General features: G+C 37.5%; 1 protein-coding gene across 4 annotated transcripts in view; it reads left to right on the top strand.

Moving 5' to 3' along the window:
• Window positions 1-16,656, top strand: part of man1a2 (mannosidase, alpha, class 1A, member 2) — a 197,137-nt gene that overhangs the window by 137,233 nt on the left and 43,248 nt on the right. For all 4 annotated transcript variants that reach the window (XM_030125539.1, XM_030125540.1, XM_030125541.1 and 1 more), the window contains 3 exons: window positions 8,258-8,352; window positions 10,648-10,771; window positions 10,987-11,080. In XM_030125539.1, coding sequence (XP_029981399.1) covers window positions 8,258-8,352; window positions 10,648-10,771; window positions 10,987-11,080 — 313 coding nt within the window. The remainder of the gene's footprint in view (window positions 1-8,257; window positions 8,353-10,647; window positions 10,772-10,986; window positions 11,081-16,656) is intronic.

The raw sequence follows: 16,656 nt of genomic DNA, 5'->3' as shown, positions 1-16,656 counted from the left end.
ACTTAGATATTTACTTATACTAGTTGTATCAATAGAGAATCCCTCCTTTCCCTCCAGAATAAAACCAAACAAAGTACAGGTAGCTACATCCATTTCAGATGTGGTTGTATTACTGCAGCTGCTGTTTAAGAGCTTAACAACAAAAAAAATTCTCCATTGTCAGTGGTGAGATGGACTATCTAATGCTAGCTAACAATCTCATGTTGCATGTAACATCAGCATGCTATGACAGTAGTGACAGCGGAAGGATTCTGGTTAGATTAACTCAATCTGTTATGGCATGAATCTAATCTATACATGTGTCTAGTGTGGAATGAGTCTCCTTTAACAGTCTGCTGCTGTGAATGAGAGACTGGTGCCATTTGTATTCACTTGTATAGCTGTGTTATGAAAAGATTAGGTATATTTTTTTGTATGGGCTTTCTTTCTCAGGCAGAGTTATGAAGAAACATAACCCAGGCTAATCCCCTTATCTGTTTACATGTAACTGAACAAAGCCATTCAGCATTTTAGCATTTTTTTTTTTTTTACGGTAAAACAACTGGCAACAGAAAACAAAAGCCTCTTTTTGGGTGTCACTGTGCATCCTGATGTCATGTGAACACTTTGAGTTGAGGATGAGAAGTGCCCACTGTTGTACATTCAACATTATGACCATCATCAATCCCACATCCGTGTACTTACAGTGCACTGTATTTTGACTATACTATCATTGTGAATATTTGTTTTCAAAATGCCAAGTTTCAAATATGGAAGAAATAGGCAAATCGACGAACAGCCTTAGATTTGTCAGCTGTTTCACTGTTTTATTCGCTTTTCATCACGCCATAATGGATGTTTGTGGGTTCATGTGCATACCTCTGTCTGTGTGTGTGTGTGTGTTGTGCCTATCTTTATGCATGTGTGTGCTTTTGTGTTCACTGAGAGAGTATATCCTTCAGTGATCGATTTTGAAGAGTGCTGTAATGCATTTTAAAAGGCTTAACACTAAAGCTGTCAGACCTGGAGGGAGAAGTTAGGAAACAGGCCCAGGCAGACAACAAACTGTCTGGGCTTGTCCTCCCCAAGGATTTTACCTCAAAGCTCTCAATATCCTAATCTCGTCTTCCTGCTACAGTAAATATGATGTCAACAGGATAGATGCACATAGTCCTTGGGGTTGTTTTGCTGCAGTGATTTGGGGATATGTCAAGGAGGAACAGGACACTAGCGTCACCATTCCTCCGTTATGCTGACCGTATAACCGTACATTGCTGAAGTAGTCATGTATGGAAGAGAAAATATAAACCACAACTTTCAGTTAATATAAAGAATGTACTCATGCTGTTTCCTTTGCATCTTATCATCTTCATAAAGATGTCTTATTACTCATGTGTGAAACTGTGCATTGTTTGGAATTTTTGACACAAATGTTGATGCAGTACCTTAGATGCTGTTCCGATAACCAAAGAGGCTCTGTCTGACTAAAGAAACAATAAAATGGGATATTTATCTGAGCTGAAATTTGCTTTGTAGCACTCAGCTGTTGCTACTTCAGTCTCATTTCAGGCAGTGTTAAAAATAAATAAAAGCTCTATATACATCTACAGAAACACTGCATGCATCTGTTTCTTCTTTCTGCCCATCACATCAAATTAATGTCCCCCGTGTAAGATCAATGTGCAGAAAGAATGTGTTTCTTCAGTGAGATAATGAGATAAACAGATTAAATGTTTACATGGTCATTAGAGGTAATATTTTCCTACTGAATGGAAAATCAAAGGTTTACACCTCCGTGGCTCAATTGGAAACCCTCCCCAGTGTGGCCAGTCTCTTACTTTTGACTTGCTAACATGAGGCATTTTCATCCTTATTGGACTATTATTCTGATTATTACTATTAAGGTCCATGTAAACATAGCTAATGACTGTTTACCTGACAATTTGTTCTCAGCCAGTCCAGCTAAGTGGAAAATGACACGGCGCCTCTTAATGTATTGCAGTGATGCTCCACAGTAATATTGGAGAGGGGAAATGCACTAATTATCTTTCCTCCTCTACCTGCCTCAGCAAGCTTTACATCCCTTTACAACCAATAATTCCACCCTTGATGCTTTAGAATCCCTGGCTCTTATCTCTTGAGAGCAGTCGTTTTTTTCCTCTTCCCAGCCTGCAGATGAAAGCAGACGAGGAAGATGATTATCATAAACCAAAATTTTTATCTGTGAAGGCGGCTGAGCATCTCCTCTGATGGGTCGTTTGGATCCTGTCCCTTCTCTATGACATCAACAGCGGGATTGGCAGTAAAATGCAACAGAGTTTGTTAAGGGCCTCGGTGCAGCCAGCAGACAGGCCACGAGTCAGTGGAGGGGTTTACGACGGCTGGGCAGACAGCAGTACACACACTGTGACCCCTGTGCACACTGGACCCCACAGACTCCAACATACCAGTCAAAAAGTTATGTAGACATCAACATACACTTTGACATGAACACTAGCTGCAGTTTAAATGGACCGTTGTGAGTCCAGATGGCCAACTGGCCCTGGGTATCTCAGTGTGTTTCTGCCTATTGAAAATACCAATGAAAAAATAGGCTCCATAAATGACTGTGTCATCCGGTGGCACTGTTTTCAGTCATAATATGCAACTGATAAAATGCCCATAGCTAAGGATAGGTATGGGGGTGTGCGATAAAACAATATTATGTTGTGAAGGATTACAACATATCAACGATCTAACAAAGCAGAGAGATTGTGAAATCTTCTATAACAGGGGACTCAAACTCATTTCCTTGCAGGGGCCACATTCAGCCCTATTTGATCTCCAGTGGGTCGGACCAGTAAAATAATAGTATAATAACCTATAAATAATGACAACTCCAAAATTTTTTTCTCTGTTTTAGTGCAAAAACCCCCCCTTTAAATTATGAAAATACTTACTTTAATAAACTATCCAAACAAAAAAAGACGTGAATAACCTGAAAAAACTGAAATTTCTTAAGAAAAATCAGTGCAATTTTAACAATATTATGCCTCAACTTATCATTTCTACATGTGCATTATGGATCAGATCTACAAAGACACTAAACACTTGGTAACAGGCAGAAAATTGTTAAAATTGTGCTTAATTTTCTTTAGACATTTCAGGTTGTTCATATTTGTTATGGTTATTCACATTTTATTGTTACAGGATAGTTTGTAAATGTAAATATTTTCATAATTTAATGTTATATTTTGAGCTAAAATAAAGAAAACACATTAAAGTTGTCATTATTTATAGGCATAATGTAATTTTTTTTTTTTTTTTTTTTTTTTTTCACATCAAACCGTGACAAAAGTATGGAGTCATTAGTTTTTGTAGGTTATTATTTTACTTGAGATCAAATTGGTCTGTATGTGGAAAATGAGATCGACAGCCTTGACTGTGGAATTTTTGCACTTCACAAATTCATCCCATGGGCCGGATTGGAACCTTTGGCAGGCCAAATTTGGCCCCCGGGCTGCATGTTTGACACCTGTGGTCTATAATATGATGTAGTCAGAGCCATAGAGTATTCAACAGCTCTGGATGTAGTTTTATGCTGATGTACAGACGTATCACATCAGTCCATGTCACGTGGATCTCACATTATATAGCGGGATGGCTGACAGCGAAACAGACATGTTGCTTCCTAAAAAGAACTCCACTTCCATCGTATGGAATTGGTTTGGTTGCAAACACGAACACTATGAACTTCTTCAATCACTTGAAGAGACAGCATCCCAAACAGTATGCTGAGAGCAAAACTGCTGGAAGACCAGCTACACCACAGCCGGAGGTAACAGGTGGCATTAAACAAAAGCAAACAACTTTAACCCTTGTAAGCATTTAGTAAAGGCACTGTTTATGAGGAGAGTAGCAAACGGTGGAAAAAGACAGAGGCAGTGACTTTTTACCTGAGAAAAGATATGCATATTAATCTCAAAGATCAATGTAAAGAATTGTGATAAAATCAAGATCATGATTTTATTTTTTAAAAATCATGATATGATATTTTTACCGTATCGCTCACTCCTAGATAGGTGTATATTTTTGTGCCAAATGCCAGAGTTGATACTGATATGATGATTAGCAAACACAGAGACAGATGACCAGTATTTGGGTCTGATAGGCTTTGTTTGTGGAAATAAAAAATCTGGATGAACTTCAACACAAAACTTAATTGAATATCCTTAAACTGACCGTCTTTGCAAAATGAGATAGTATTTGCTGTCTTCACACTAAATAATCAATACTAGTAAATAGGGATGTAACGATATGAAAATGTCATATCATGGTTATTGTGACCAAAATTATCACGGTTATTATTATTATTATCGTGGTATTGTTGAAATTGTGCTCAAAATGTTCAAAAAGTACTTATACACACACTGAAATAATTTAACTAAGTTGTATTTAAAAAAACAACAACAACAAAAAACAAACAAATAAAATAATCGGCACAATGTACCTTCTGTTGCAGAAACATTCAAATATTAACCCTTAGTGGTCTGAGCCTATTTTGTCCATTTTTCAGTACTTTTGATTTTGCCTTTGTATAATATATAAACAAATGTTTACTATACCCATGTTTGGGATCTGTTTTTTTAGCACAACTTCATTTTTCTCATCTGCCTATTATTTTTTTCACTTTAACCTACTATAAAAACATAAAAGGACAAAAAAATATAAAATCTGATTTGAAAAATGTATATACTTTATTGCATAAATAACACAAAGTTGCTTAACAAACCTTTTCAGAGACTTTAAAAGTGAATATTGGTTCCAAATATTAGGTTTATACAATTCAAATTGTAATAAATTAAAGCTATAATCAAATATTTGACATAAAAGCAGATCTTTACATAGGCGTTTTCTCTGGAAAAGTGCAGTAATCAAACACGGTTATCATGATAATTAGAATTTAAACGGCAATACTAACTGCCTGCAATTTTACCGCGGTTTATCATTATCATTATTATCATTATAATCGTTACATCCCTACTAGTAAATAAATAAGTACATTTCTTGTCATTTTGGTATTGTTAATCTACTTCAGACAGGTCAGTTACTGGTGTAGTTTGGACACAGTGGGTACAGACAGGTAGAGACAGATGTCAGTTTATCCACTGTGTCTGCCTTTGTGTGCATGTGGAGTGAGAGTGGAACAGTTTTATTGCAGTGACGCATCATGTATGAAATGTTCCTCCAGGATTCCCCAGAGGAGGTACGGGAAAAGGAAATTAGCTTTATTCATGACCAAAACAGAGGTAGACACCGAGGGAACGGACTAACCTAGAATATGACACTAACAGACTTACTTGCTCACATGAAGCTTATTGAAAGGACATTATCTTCTTGAGTCAGCTTTTTAAGTTCGAAACAGTTTCCTGCTGTCCTTAAGCTCAGTCAGCTAATTTTTTCATCCCCATCTAATCACATCCTGACACACCCGCTGTTAAAACCAATCACTTGTGAGCTGTCAAACCTTTAACATGTTCCCTCACTCTGCTGTCATTCAGCTGCCTGCTAATTCCTTCACCCCCTCACCATCTCAGCTCTGTCATCTGGGATACTCTTCCAGTCTTTGGAAAGCAACACATCCTCAGTTCCATCCACCCATCCATCCATCCATCCATCCATCCATCCATCCATCCATCATCATCACCACCACCACCACCACCACCACCACCACCACCACCACCACCAGTTTCAATTCTCCGGGGGTGTTTTCTCCATAACTTTAACACCATTTTACATCTCCTGATTGAAATATTTCATACTGTCAAAACTCTTCAGCTGCACTTATGGAAATATAGTAGCCTACAACTGACAGATGGAAGCGACAGATGACCAACTGTTCGGAAATCATGTTAAAAATAAGTTGGTAAGTTAGGGTTAGGTTTCCATTTAACCCAACAGCTATGCTCTACTTAGCAGACACAGCTGTCATTACGTGCTTGTAAACAGAGGTCAATTGATATTGGAATTTAAAGGCCAATGTAACATTGATTGGATGGAGCAGGAAAAAGCAGATATTATCCACGTCCTTTTTTTAAATTATTCAAAATGAAAAAATTATACATGCCTGGAAATAAATACCTTCCACTTTATTACAAACCACACAACTGTTGAATGTAGTCAAAGTAATGAACAATAAAGTATAGAATACATTAAAAAATCAAAAATGTCCGCCAAAGTCAGTAGTTCCAGTTTAGAAGCCTATTATTGGATGCCAATTTCTGCCAATACTAATACTTTGTAAAGCGTCGTGTTGGCAGCGATTGATTCTCAAACTGTTGAATCTGTCTATCGTTTGTAAAGGATTTCCTGTCTGTTTTTCACTATGCATAACAATGACATCCTTGCACACGCTCGGTCATCTCACTCGTATTCTGTCCATTTTCCTTCTCATATTTACCGCAGTCTCCTTTTTTCTTCTTTCATCGGCTGTCCTCATGTCCCAGCCTGCCTTTATTTTCTTTTTTCTCTTCATGACTTTCTTGTTTCCTTTTTGTCGCATGTTTTAGCACTGTTTGACCTCTAAGTCTTGTGTAAGTTGGCCCACTGGCTGCTTAAGTATTCTGCAAACACCAGCATGTGTTATGGCTCCCTCTTACTTTGTGAGACAGCAGGAATTTTCCATAGATCTGGTCTCTCTATAAAACTGCCCAGGCCTGACAGATTGTGTTGATGAATCAGGCTCCATCTGCCCTGTGTTAAAATGTTTTTGTTTTTTTTTTTTTTTCTGTGGCTCTGCCCGGGAGTTGAACAACTCCCTCTTTGTGCAATTAATCCTCAACTGTTTATAAGTAAAAATATATATCAAGGTTCTAAATTGGATGTATTAAATTGGTGGTCTTTAATTCTTAAGTTATGTCTTTGTGAGTGTCTTTTTCTGCCTCTTGGTGCATCAGATTGTAACTGGCAAGACCTCAGCTCTCATTTTCTTTTTTTTTTTTTTTTTTTTTAGAATTTAATTAGTGTTTTTTTTTTTCAGTGAAATCAAATATCTTTGTCTCTGAACCCACTCGTATGTTCCATGAAAATGAAGCAGCACTATTTTTACGTCTTTTTGATTAAGCTCAGGGGCTGATGAGCACTCAACACACATTATCTCTTTGTGTTGGACAGTAGGTTTTTCAATATATTATAGAGAAATCAGAATTAATCAGCAAAATTAAAAATTTGATGTAGACAGGAGTTGCTTCACTCTCATTCTCAGTCTCATTACATTCCACACGAGAGCGTCTGCCGAGTTAAATATGGCATGTATTATTCAGTTTACTGGTCTGGTTTGGCTTCTTATCAAACTGAAAATATTTAACCCAGTCCAACCTCTACACAACACTAGAATATATGTATTTTTCTAAGTTCAGTCCTTTTCTCTGTATTATTTGCAGCTTGATTATTAGTTTTTAATCGGTACATAAAACTACTAGAGGATAGTTGAAGTAGTAACCAGTCTGATCTTATTTCCTGTCAGGGCCTGTCATTTGAACAATGATTTAGATTTAATAAAACCTGATCCCTGATCATTAAGCTGCTGTTAAATTTTGAGCTCATAGGTTCTTTTTTTTTTTTTTTTTTTTTTTTTTTACAGCTAAACCATTCCACTCCATCTACAGTTACATTTTCAGGCATATTCTTACAATCAGCGGGTGCAGCAGAATAACCTTCGTGTTCTTTTATCTCTTTGATTGGCATGCTGCGAAAAGAGGCAGCTCTGCAGCAGACTTGTCTGAGCCTTCATCTCTCAAACAAGTGCAGGAACTTGTGTAATCTCCAAAGGAACACATGTCTGTTTTTCCACATCAGCCTGTATAAATTAGCCGCCATGATAATACAAATTTAATTCCGACTGTGTACTTCGCTCTCTCAGTCTGCTCAGTTGAAGTCGTTTGACCTCAAGTTTTTCCTCTGTGGTATCGTGCAACATTTTGTATTACCACAACCCGGTTTGATGGGAGGTTTTGCATTTATTAGGTGGCCGCTCCTCCATAAATCTGCTCAACTCTGACATGTTGCGGCTATCATTTAGCAATCATCTGTCTCTTGACATCTCACTCTGCTGTATTTGCCTACACGCGGCATTAATTTTTTTTTAGTTGTTGGCAGTTGTTTTATGCTCGTACTTGTCAACTGTTTGAGGAAAATATCAAGCAGAAAAAGTCGATTGAAGGTGGATTATTCCCAAACAAAAACCTGAAAGATATTCTAAAGGTACTTAATTTTTTTCTCCCTCCTTATTTTGCTCCAGGTGTTCAAGTTGAAGGCTGTCCAGCTCGCTGAAAAGCTGCTCCCTGCCTTCAACACTCCCACAGGAATACCCTGGGCCATGGTCAACCTTAAGAGGTTAGTGCCGCTTCCAGTGAACACTTCACCTTCACCTTGTACCTAACCTGACAAAGACTGAAAATGACATGTGCCACTGAGGATGCTGGAAGGCAGCCACACTGTGGCTCTGCACATGATTTGATGCATGTTGCTCCTTTTACTCTACACCATCTATCTCAGGTTCCCATTACTCTTAACTTATTGAGTCCCCTAGAATGTAGTCAAGTGTCATATCAATTTGCAGGCCACTTTGTTGCCTAGTGCTCTTGCTTGTATGTATGTATGTGCTGTATGTATGACTAGCATCCATATTGCATGAGTTGTCAGCCCATTTTATGCATGAAACAAAATCAGGCCTTCTACTCTTATGCACTACGTGTTTAGTTTTAATCTTCTAGTAGACAATCACACAAAAGAAAAAGCCCCAGTACAACTTCATACTTAAGAAAATAGTATGGTATCAGTGTTATGAGATTTTTACAGTATGATGCCTCATATCACTAGTCGCTTTTCCATTGGACATAGGCGCAAAACTTTACCGATATTTACTAAATGTCGAAAAAACAGAAGTGCATAATGTCGGTTTTTCCATTAAACAGTAATAATAATAATAGTAATAATGGATTAGATTTATATAGCGCTTTTCTATGAATGCATACTCAAAGCTCGTACAGAGGATCCATTATTCATTCACTCTCACATTCTCCCTCTGGTGGTGGTAAACTACATTTGTAGCCACAGCTGCCCTGGGGCAGACTGATGGAAGCGTGGCTTCCAATCTGTGCTTACGGCCCCTCCGACCACCACAGAACATTCATACACCAGTGTGAGTAGCAGCACTGGAGGCAAGGAGGGTGAAGTGCCCAAGGACGCAACAGCACATGGACAGAGCAGGATTTGAACTGCCAACCCTTCGGTTATTGGACGACTCACTCTACCATCTGAGCCATGGCTGCCCCAAATCACAAATGCAATGATTTGTTTATTTATTATTGCAAGATGACATGAGAAGTCATTCCATAAAAATGGTGATGAATGTAAATATCGTGTTGATTTTTCAGATATATTCATTATTATTATATATTACCCTCCATCCTGTACTAAATGTTTTTAAAAAATTTGGTTTCCTGGTGTATTCACACATACCGCACTATGTTTCTTTTAAAACTCTTCTTTTTTGCTTGTTGTAACATCTGTCAACATTCTTTTTTTTTATTCACATGACTCTAGTTGTGGAAAAACGTCTTTCCATTGCAGTTTTGCATGATATGCCAGTTTTGCTATGGCCAAAAAACCACCTCTTGCCAGTGTAAAAGCTTTTCATCGGAAAACAAGAGTTTTGGCAAAATTGTTGTTTTTCATTAGGTAAATTTTTATGCGCAAGTTATATTCACGCAATGTTAGGGTCAATGGAAAAGCGACTAGTGTTTCATGGTATTACATAGGCACATATCAGTTACAGTGACCCATAAGTTAAAGATAAGGATATTTGGTAATTGAACAAAACTAAACATTTTTAGTAGAAGCATCTGTCTAAGAAACATAAATGTTTTTAAATAATTAAAGTATGTGAGGAAGCTGCACATATCTTATTTGAACAACAGAAATAAAAACACAAGATTAATTTAGAAACCTGAACTCGCTTTAAAGAAGTCCAACTGCACTTCCTGTTGTACAGCACAATTGAGGGGACAATAAGTGAACACACAGATGACATAGTTTCAGTTTTTATACCATGGTTTACTTCTGCAGGAAACATTCACAGACAGTTTTCACAAATGTACAATGTACAGATAGGTCAAAACTGCTGGACACGTAGCAAAAACCTAATGAAACATTCCCACTGTTGTTTTTTGCTTCATTTCGAAAGTGTAATTGATTTAAATGTTAGATCCATGTTACAGACTTCTGTTTACTCTGCACCGATAAAATAGCATTTCCCCAAATTACCATGACTCATTCAAACATCAGGCGTCTCTTGGCCTGAGGTTTCGCCGAGTTTTTTTTTTTTTTTTAATGCAGAACCAGCTAAGAGGTGGAAATAAGGTTTTAAAAGCCAGAAATCGTAGTACCTGGCCAAGTGAGTGTTGAGTCACCAGTTTGGATCAAAACATCATCCCCCACAGTGGTATTTAAGTCAGTTAATCTCTGAACAAGGAAAAATCTTTATCACTACTTGGAGAGGTGTGTATAGAATGGAAAACATTTGTCTGTGTCTTTCTGCATTTCTACCTCTCTGCCTCCCATTAATCTCTGAATTGTGATAATAACTTTCTGTTTGGTGTTGTCTCGCTCTCTTCACCCCCCGTCCAGTGGTGTTGGCCGTAACTGGGGCTGGGCATCAGCTGGCAGCAGCATCCTTGCAGAGTTTGGAACCCTGCATATGGAGTTTGTCCACCTCACATACCTAACAGGGAATCCTGCTTACTACCAGAAGGTAACACACACACACACACATGCGCGCACACGCGCACACACACACACACCACACACACACCAGTCCTCTGTGTCTTGTGTGTGGGTTTGCTGATGTTTGCATGCTTGGGTACAGTATTGCAGCGTTCAGCACAATGGAACAAAGTCAACTGATTATGGTGATTTAATACGGCACATGTTGAATGTTTCCTACTTCATGTTTCTTGCTAATCTCAGGTGATGCACATTCGGAAGCTGCTGGCCAAAATGGACCGACCCAATGGGCTCTACCCAAACTACCTGAACCCCCGTACTGGTCGCTGGGGGCAACGTAAGTAAACAGTTTGGATAACATTTGAAGATGAAAATGGTCAGAATATGAAACTGAGAAGTATTCATACAGTAGAATATCTATCCCTCTGTAATTAAGTTTTTCATGGGTCTTTATAAAATCTGATATTCAACAATCTGTGTTTTAGGCCTTAAAATGTCTTTAATAGAGTTTTAACAGGTCTTTATCGGTTGAATTATAAAGTTAATCGTTCTTATTATCTCCTGGCATATCCAGAATTTATGCACAATGTGTTGGTAGTCAACAACCTGCGAACCACAAGGTGGTGCTAGAATAATTAAAACATTATTTTAAGAGCACAACTGGAAAAAAGAAGACTGTTTTTCCTCAAACTTGCTGCAGTCTATAAGTTATTTACTGGAGTGGGTCCTCCTGCAATTTTGTCAGTGGTTTGTCCAGATTGTTTGTCCTGATCATTATTATAATTTTTTTTTCTGATGGACTTGTAGACTACTTGAAAAACTGCTTGGCTCTTCAACTGTCAAGTGGCAAACAAAAAAAAAAAAAGAACAAATACCATTCACCTAGGTTGAGGCGATATGGCCAAAAAAAAAAAAAAAAAAAAAAAAGAATCAGCTGATATTATTACAGTAAATGGGAAATCAGTATATTTTCCAAATTTAAAAGCTGAATTTGGGTCCAGAGTGATGATTGAAATATCCAGATGGTTAATGTGTTTCCAAAATTTTCTTTATTGTCAGAACATGAAAAGCCCTTCAGAACATTTCATCAATTTAGAGGTACAATTTAGAAAACTGTTAGATTAGACAATTATATAACAAAAAGGGAATGTGAGTAAAATATTTTTTAAAAAATATGTTTTGACAATGTAGAGAAGAATCAAGTTTAACCCATAAGGACCCAGTGTGACATTTGTGTCAGTTCCCAAATGAATTTTTCCCTATATTTAATCATCCTTAAGTGGTTTATCACCATTTATTGTAATATTATCTTCTGTATTTTGTGGGGGTTTTTTCAGGGAAAATCAGGTATTTTCATACCATTTAATTTACTAATCATGTAGATGTCCAGAAAAGCTCAGATTAAAGTTGAGGGCTATTATTTTCAAGAATAGAGAAATTTGAAGAAAAAGTGACGTTTGCAGTAAAATATATCATTAACTGAACATAACCCCAGTGTCTCCATCCACTGTCATTGATCCAACTCCATGGATTTTACTGGTGTATCAATGCTGTAGAAGATGACAGTGTTTCCACGTTCACTACAGAGCCTCTGAACGTCCAAATGGAGCATATCTGATGAACATGAAAAGATGACAAACTGTATTTTACACCAGTTATTTACATGGATTGATAGGACAAGTGGATCAACAGGGACTAAACAGTTTATATCAGTAGATGATTTTGGTCGCTGGTGGATATTTGGGTCTTTATGGGTTAAAGCCAAAAACATGACATTTCAATAATTCAGTAATTATTGCAATTTTAGAATAGAATTGCGGTAATCATGGCAGTCGATCTCTGAAGGAAACTACTGCCCCATAAAACTGCTGTAAAAAGCCACAGAAAATGCCTATGATCATTCAGTATTGTTCTACAGCTACATCAGGAGTAGCACTAAAGTCTGAGTCTGGTTATTTTTCCACATCCTTTACTTTTTTGTCTATGTATTGTAAATGCGTAGAACTATATTCATACACTTCTTAAAAAGTCGTAGAAAAGTGTTGAAAATCGCTGAAACCCTGTTGATGTGCAGTTATGCTTTTCTCAACTATGATTAAAATTGAATTTCAAACTGCAATCATTTAAAATTAAAAATCTTTTGAGATTTCAGACATTGTGGCCACATCAGTGCATTTATTTTTAAGTGCGTAGTGGAAGCACCGAGGGTGAATCCACTAGTATTAATGCACTTGAGCTCTTTCTTTTACAAGCAGCCGACTCGGAGCACCGTCAAAATATTCTCCTCTATGATCCTCTACTCAGATGTACCGCAAAGAGAAAAAAGACACACTGACACTAACTAAAGGAAAAAGAAACGATAGAAAGGATCTTTTTTAATGAGAACAAATTGGAGCGAGCAGAAGAAGATGGAAGAGGGGGAACGCACTATTCCCAGTGTATTGATTACATTTTGGCAGCCTGCCCGGGCAAATTAACAGCTCAGTAAGCGAAGTGAGACAGGGAGTGACACACTATTCTAGCTCTGAAACCTGTCATTTCTGCTTAAAGTTTTCATTTTGACAAATGTGTCATTAATGCTGCTGAGACAAAAGACGCTGGCTAGCAACACCTACATTATTTTAGATATGAAACCTGCCCAACTCAGGTTGAAGGACAACAAATGTAATTGCTGGACACAGAGATAATGTTCAGTGCTGGAGTTTTTATGATATTACATCTGTCATTCAACATATAGTTTATTTCCATCTACAATTCCACATTAGTTTAAGTTAGTAGGACGCCCATTAGCCATTACATGAGCTGGGCCATTGGCAAGTTGTTTTGCATTAGCACTGGACATGATAACATTATGATGAACATAATATAATGTTTGCTTATGCAGAGTCTAATGGATATGAGCACTAGGTTAACAGGAAGGATATTAAAATTCAGTAGAGACGTGCGTGTTTTCTACATCATTGATGTTAAAGTAAACAAACACAATGTTTGGAAAAGTAAAATAATTTGGCAGAGCAGTTAGTTGTACTGTTTGGCTCCATATCAAACCATTGAAACATTTGACACCGGACGCAGCTACTGCACTGATAAACCATAACAAGACAATTATGAATTTCAAAATTAGGAAATTTCATTCATTCATTCATTCATCATCTGGCCTGAAAAATTTCAGATTTTTCTCTCCTGACTAAAAACGATGAACTAACTCAGAGCACAGTGTCAGTCAGAAATCCTCTAATCAGTCTTTCGAAATATTAAAGATTTTTTCCCCAAATGTTTATTCTTCTCCTCTGACATTACTTTGAGTTCTCTTCCCCAAGTACTTGTCAGAGAGTATTAAATATTCTTTTTGCTGATTTTACAACATTTCAATAAGGAGAGGTTTGAACCTGAGGAGACTAATGGAGACTAAGATGCTCAGTGACAGATATGTAGGGGTTTGCAGTTAGTTATCTTAACATTCTAACAGAATTGTAAAGCACACATATGTTAAAATATTCTTTTTTGTGTGCATTTGCCTTAGAAGAACCTTTTTTTTTTTAACCAAGCAATTTAATTTATGCCTGATATTCAGATGCAGAGATGTCTGCTCTGGCTTTACTCTTTAGTTCAGTGAAAGGAAATGAAAAGATGGAATCTGGTTGAAATTGACTATATTGTGTTGTTTTTCTTTGTCCGTGGGTATGACTTGCAATAGTAAAAGACGGCTACATTACACATATTCAGCTGTAGAATGAACAGAAATGCACAGTCTGTGTGCAGAAGAGGTAGTACTACTCTTAAAAGCACCAGCGCAGATTTCTGAGTAACTACTGTGGTCTAGCAAATGAAATCTCAATGTTGTATTTGTTTTACTTGTCAACAAAACAAATGGAGAGCACTCATGGGTATAAGGCTGAATAGAATGGATGGATAAATGGAGCGGCTCATTAATGGATGGACAGGTGGCTCACAGTCAGACGGATGCGCTTGTAAGTGCGCAGATTTTGGGACAAGTACAAGGAGGAATAAATGGATGGAAGATGCAGTCAGGGAGGTTTGATTGATGGATGGAAGGGTGCATTAACAGATGGATAGTTAGCTAGCGAGCTGCATGACCAGGCAGGTGATGACTGATGTTTGCATGAGTCAGGGAGTGAGTTCTCTTTTAACCCCTCAGATGTCCACAGCCAGCAGCTTATGGAGTCACTGGAGTTAGAAAAAACACGTTACATAAACTTTAGTGATGGGACTTTTGGCTCTTTGAAGGGAGCCGTTCAATCAGGAGCCGTTCAAAAGACTGGCTCTTCTATGTTTTTTGCATTATTTTGAAACACCAATGTTTTAATGACTAAATAGGCTACATGTGATGATTGACATTACATTTTAAAGGTGTTTAACTGGCGCGGCAGTAAATATTACCTTACCGTAAAAAAGAATAGTTAGTTAAAATGTGTGGGCTAAATACATGACATAAGAGGTGACATTAGGCAGATGCTGGAATTTGACCAAAAACATCACGGTACATTATGTGGACTAGTCTGTAGCCTAAAAATGAAGAAGAAAATTAAATATTTTCTTATGAAATAATATTTTATTCTCCTCAAAACAAGAACAATAAATATGTGTAAACATACGGAAAAAATTGCACAAAACACAACAGTGATTAATCACTGCAGTTACTTAAATACCTGAACTGTAGTGCAATTCTCAGAACAAGAACAGTATGTTGGTGAACATAGACAAAAAATGCACAAAACACAAAAGTGATTTATCATTGCAGTTACTTAAATACCTTAACAACTGTGGTGCATTTTCCCTCAGAACAAGAACAATAAATGTGTGTAAACGTATGAAAAAAAATTGCACAAAACACAACAGTGTTTAATCACTGTTATTAATAAAAATAAAAAAAAAAAGAACAGCTCTTTACAAAGACTCGGTTCCCATCATTCATTTCAAAGAGCCATTCAAAAAATTTGATTCATTCGTGAACGTCACATCACTAATAAACTTCTCCAGGTTAATGTGTACAGACCAAACATACAAATAGCCTCATATGGTGGCTCTCAGCCCATTTGGAGTCTGACAGTTACACAGGTACAGTCTATAGAATTCAACCTGAAAAGCAGGTCATGTGGTAATGTTCTAATTCTAAGAAACAGTGCAGGTTGTATAGCCTCGTAAAAAAACAAAAAAATGGTGGCCATATCTATCTATAGTTATCTAAGGCATATATCACCACTAATGCTGCTTTTCCACTCACAGTATCAACTGAAATTACCTCCATGTTTCCACTCTGTGAGAGCAGGGACTATACTAGCCTGGCCACCCATCCATCTTTTACAACGAAAAATCTGTCCGGAATATGAAGGTGGGACAAACTGGCACTGAGTAAACCAATCACAGATAAGACAGATGTGACATAATTAAGCGACAAGCAGATCCCTAATGTCAACAAACTTCAGCATGTTTCCATCATGGCGTGCAGTGTTGGTGGTCAAGTAGAAACTTCGGTGAATGATTCCCGTCACTTTGGTTAGAGAAATTTGAGAATACAGGGTGTAATGTGTAATTCAGTCCTTATTTTTGAATCAAGCAAACAACCAACAAAAGTTGTAAAGAGATTTGCAGACTTGGAACTGACTTTGACTCGCGAGAAAAAGATATTGGTGCATATGACGGATTGCGAAACACCAGTCCCCCATACTTGTGATTGGTCCTGTAGAATAAATAGTGCATATTTCACAGCGATTGGCCCAATTCCAGACTGTTTTCTCAGTAATGAATACCGTACTTTCCGGACTATTAGTCGTACCTGACTATAAGCCACACCCACCCCGTCTCCAACGTCTCACCAACGATTCATTGATGCCTTGCTTACGTGCAGCAGCTCTATTTCCTTCTCCGGAATTGATCTTTAGCCCAGAAAAC

This window comes from Sphaeramia orbicularis, chromosome 21 (assembly GCF_902148855.1).
Source record: "Sphaeramia orbicularis chromosome 21, fSphaOr1.1, whole genome shotgun sequence".
NCBI classification, from domain to species: domain Eukaryota; kingdom Metazoa; phylum Chordata; class Actinopteri; order Kurtiformes; family Apogonidae; genus Sphaeramia; species Sphaeramia orbicularis.
Note: the sequence above shows the minus strand (reverse complement) of the source record. Positions and strands in the feature narration are given on the sequence as shown.